The sequence below is a fragment of the Lolium rigidum genome, chromosome 7 (assembly GCF_022539505.1).
Source record: "Lolium rigidum isolate FL_2022 chromosome 7, APGP_CSIRO_Lrig_0.1, whole genome shotgun sequence".
NCBI lineage: Eukaryota > Viridiplantae > Streptophyta > Magnoliopsida > Poales > Poaceae > Lolium > Lolium rigidum.
The window spans coordinates 335,264,563-335,269,330 of NC_061514.1; the positions used below are offsets into that span (position 1 = coordinate 335,264,563).

General features: G+C 46.9%; 1 protein-coding gene across 1 annotated transcript; it reads right to left on the reverse strand.

Annotated features, from left to right (window-relative positions):
- Nucleotides 1–3,623: 3,623 nt before the first annotated feature.
- LOC124673472 lies at nt 3,624–4,259 on the reverse strand. Its single transcript, XM_047209549.1, has one exon. It carries the CDS (start codon nt 4,257–4,259, stop codon nt 3,624–3,626), a length of 636 nt encoding a protein of 211 aa, XP_047065505.1.
- Between the last annotated feature and the right edge of the window lie 509 nt (nt 4,260–4,768).

The window sequence follows — 4,768 nt, forward strand, 5'->3', positions numbered from 1 at the left end:
TAGTCGTCCCAGCCGCCCCTTCGCATGCTGCCCGAACTGTGCTGCTCCAGTGCACGCGCGCGAAGCCGACGCCCGCTGCTGCCTTGCCTTGCCCGCGTGCACGCACGCGCCAGCCGTTGGTCGCGCGCTCGGTTCACGGCCACCTCCCGCCACGGGTGCGCACGGCCCCACGGTGGCCATGGTGCATTGCATTGGTGCGTCGTCTCGCGCCCACGGAGAGAGAGGGCAGGGGTGGCAGACAGAGAAGGGTAGGGGACAACAACGATGACTTCGTACTCGTAGGGGCTGAGATAGGATGCATCATGCATGGGGCAGTCTCTTCAAAAAAAAAATGCATGGGGCAGTGGAATGCCGGAGGTGGAGCTCCAAGCCACGCGGGCCGTCCCATTTTTCTTTTCCGGTGACCACGAAGCTAGGATCTTCCGCGACTATCAGATTATGTACACGCGGCTCACAGCGCCGCGCGTACCCTCTCTGCCGTCAGGACCCCTCCTGGTTCATCTTGGCGTCGTTCACGAACTGCCGCGACGGTCTCACCAGGCCGACAGCCGAGGGGGAAGACGGCGCCGCAACCTTGACAGGGAAAGCCTGCATGGCGAGCGCCAGGCGCTCTGGCCGTTGTTGATATAGCCCACGAGCACCGCCCTCTCCCCCGGTGGCAGCGCCAGCGGCCGGCTGTACTACTCGAACGAGCCCACCTCGTCGGCATGCCCCAGGCTAGCGCCAGGCCGTATCCAACGCGACAAGGCAGTTGCCGGCGGATCGGAGAATGGTGGCCACCATTTGCCAGCACCACGGGCCGTGGCAGACCCGTGCACGAGCATGAAGCGGTGCCGTTGTGACCTTGCTCCTCGCTGACAGTACTCTCCATCAGTTAATGGATTTTGTTCACGGATTCCTCCATCTCCATCACTGCAAATTGGGTGGAGAGGAATCTACGTACTTCTTTGAAGAGCAACTGACAGAGAGATATTCTTTATTTAAGTGGCCATAAGTTCTCGTCGATGGAGAATTGCATGGTGGTGACGCAAGAGTAAGTATGTGACATTGACAAAATATGAACAGACAATGTTTCGAAAAATCAAACTAGCATGTGAGCGAAGCAAGATCGTGGGGATCCCTGCCAATCATCAATCTCTGCATTTCCTCTAACTGATTAAATGACCTTCTAGATTCCAAAGATGAGCTCTTTCGCATCACACGGAGGTGACCAAACTAGCTTACCTAAGATTTCTCCTTCTTTACAAAGTTTTCCAAGTGGATCCAGTGGCGCAGATACACCGATTGAGAGAGACGAAGTCCCTGTCCCTTCGCATGCATAGGTAAAGAAAACCTCCTCGTTATGATCCAAACAGCAAAAAAAAATTTAAAACACAGTACAACGCAGACGCTCACGTACAAACACCCTACCCCTATGGGCACCTCCGGGGGACTAAGCCGGCATATCTTGAGGTTGACGAAGTCACCACTGGCGCCTCCCTGTTGACGGACACGTCACCTACCACTGAAAACATAGCGCCCGTTAAATTCTGAAATAAATTCAAATAAATGCAAACACTCATGCCAAGTATAGGACTTGAACCTTGGTGGGCTGGTTCCACCACAAGGGACCTAACCACCAGAGCTGTTTGCTGAAACAGCAAATTTTGTCAACATAGAAACAAGCTTTCAGTGTGCACATGAGTAACGAGAGACACGCAAAGCCTTTAAAGTTTTAAATTACATTTCAATGGCTACCCAATCTACCCGAGAGGAAGAGCTTGTAGTTACTGAAAGTACATGTCATGTGTCATGGTGTTGATCCACATAGTCAAAGCAATTTGAATCGACACACCTCTAGGGAATCTTCAAGAAATCGATAATCATTAAATTAGCGGTCGACCTAAAAATGGAGATTAATCGTTTATCGGCCGATTAATCGATTATATCGGTTGACCATTTATCGGCTTATTTTTTGTAAATCCTAATTTTCAGCACTACATTTTCTATAATATGCTATGCAAATAATATTTGACCATTGAACAGAAGTTTTACCTTGATTCCTTGCATTTGAATCAACAAAAATAGAAAATTTGAACTAATGCACCGTTCTAATTGACTAGAAGACTAAAATATCGACTGCCAGACCGAATTTCAACGAAATTTCACTAAAAAAACATCTGAAATATCGACCATCAAACTAAAATCGGCTAAATATAGGTATCGGTGATAAATTAGCCGATATGCTGAAATATTATCGGTTACACCTAGACGTGTGAGTTTTTCAAGAGAGATTATCAAGTGGAGAGTATTGCATTGGAAAGATATAAACTAACATCTCTCTCTTCTTTAATTCTTCCACCTTCAATAAGCTAAACGCACGTAGAAAATAAGATAGCATGTGCTAGATATTATTGAGTTTGATTTCCATGTGATGAGAGAAAAAAGCAATTTTTGGTATTTTAAAGTAAATTAGAAACATAGAAGTACATTTTTTATGGACAAAATTTGAGACCAAACGTTCACTTATTTGAGTACGGAAACTTATTTAAGGACAGAGAGGGAGTAACCACAAGAATACCTTGTAATATTTATTGAATAGAACTGGACACACAGGTATTGTTCCACGGTGATATTTTTTTGTGTTTACTGATATAGACAAAATGTGCATTGAACGGTCCATTTAGCATTTGTTTATGATTTTATAATTAGAAATGGCTGTTTAAATAGTAATATGTTTAGATGTAAGGGGTAAAGAAAATTGAAAGCTTAGCAAGTCACGGACATTCAACCGGTAGACGATTAGTATTTGAATAGAACGGGCCACATGAAACTGAATCACTAGTTGGTCATACTCTCGGCTAGAACGACCGGAAATGCAATGGTGCAGTTGAAATGGGACAGATGTGATATTGCCACCATTCATGCATATTGGGATATCCATTCATGAGGTCTATCTTTTTGCTCACTAGGCCTATCCATTCGAGCTCTCTCCTCTAATCCCAACTCGACACGGCTGGACGACGACGTCTGTTCACTTATAATGAAATCACACGTGAAGTCCGATGAATTCATCTACAATTTATTGATTTATCGGTTTGGGTGAGGTTCATCTTTTTCTCACTCATGTGAAAAGATTTCCTTCTTCAAATGCATTAATAATTTTAAAATAAGTACAACTTTCACGTAACAAATACAAATAAGATTTCGTTTGCATATTTAACTTCCTCGCGATGAACTCTTTAAAAGAGTCTAATATTCAATATTTTAAATTTTTGTGTAGACTGAATATAGAGTTCTCTGTTTTTTTTTTTGTGGGTAAGAGTTCTCTGTTGTTTGAGCATGTAGTCCGAATAATATGCACATGTAGTTATGTGATTTGTCTTGCTTTCTAAATTGGTCTAAATAGTACCTGCATGTTATTTTTATACACACGATAGTTGTAGATTCTCTTTTTACGTAGGACCACGCTGGACCGAATCTCGAGGAAGGTGAATAGCATCAACGGTTGTGATATCAACTTCGCAAACTGCGTGTCCTAGAAGGACGATGTATTATTTATAGAAAAAAAACAAAAACAAAATGTACAGTATTATTTTTGAAATTATAGAAAAAGTATTTTAAGTTAGGCTCATCTCCTGCCGTCACGGCTCGGTCCACCTGAGAAGGAAGGCCGACTCGAAGACGGCGCGGTCATACAGGACGGGGGCGGCGCGGTCGTCGTCACGCCTGACGCGCGTGAGCTCGTCGAGGGCGTTGCCGATCCCGCTCATGTAGCATGAGCATGCGCTGACGAACTCCTCGCCATAGCTGCCGGCAGCCTCTGCCTTGATCAACGGCTGCTGGATCCCCTGCATCTTGCGCGCGAACGGCGGGCGGTCGAGGCACACGAACACCTCGCCCGCGGGGAACCGGCGGACGCCGCTGAAGGGCGCGGCGTGGCCGCACAGCTCGGCCACGGCCGCCCTCGCCGCCTCGCGGTCGTCGTCCTTGAGGGACAGGAGGGAGAGGGAGCGGAGCGCGCGGACGACGGTGGCGTAGGGCGCCCAGCTGTGCGCGACGGCCATGTCCACGGACACCTTGGGGCTGTAGCCCCAGGTGGACGACCGCCTGTAGCGCGAGGAGGCCGCCGCCGTGCGGATGATGCGAGGGACGACATATGGTGGAGCCGCCGCGGCGGCGCCTGGAGAAGATAGCCTTGCCCGGGTGGAGCGGGTTTTTGTTTGGTCGGCGGTGTCGTCGTCGTCGTCGCTGAAGGGATTCGCCGAGGAGTGGCTCATGGTGTGGTGACTTCCGCTTGAGAATTGAGAAGCACCTCGCACACGAAGCTGTCTAATTATAACGCTGGAAACGGTGGACATGCTTAGAAATGTACGGAAGTGACGGAGGAAGGAACGAGGCGTCGGAATGCGCAACTGGCTAATTCTCCAGACAAGTATTCTGGAACATCAGATATACTGTATTCGCAGTTTTTCCTTTTTTTGAAAATAAGTTGACAGCTTGAACCACAATTTTTATCCCATAGCTGCAGCCGTTCACAGCTAAAATAATGTGATGTGGTGTGTCATTCTGTTTTATATGTGCACAGAGAGTACTATGGTGCTCAGAAGATCGCACTGCAAAACTATCTTTCATCAACTATGGTAGCAGACAGAAGAAGACTAGAACAGAACTTTTATTATTGTATATATCTATTGATGATGACAATGCAATAGATAAACCAGCGTCCTTACCATTAATCATCCAAAGTACAAACTGATCATTCAAGGGTAAGGAAAATGGACAAGCT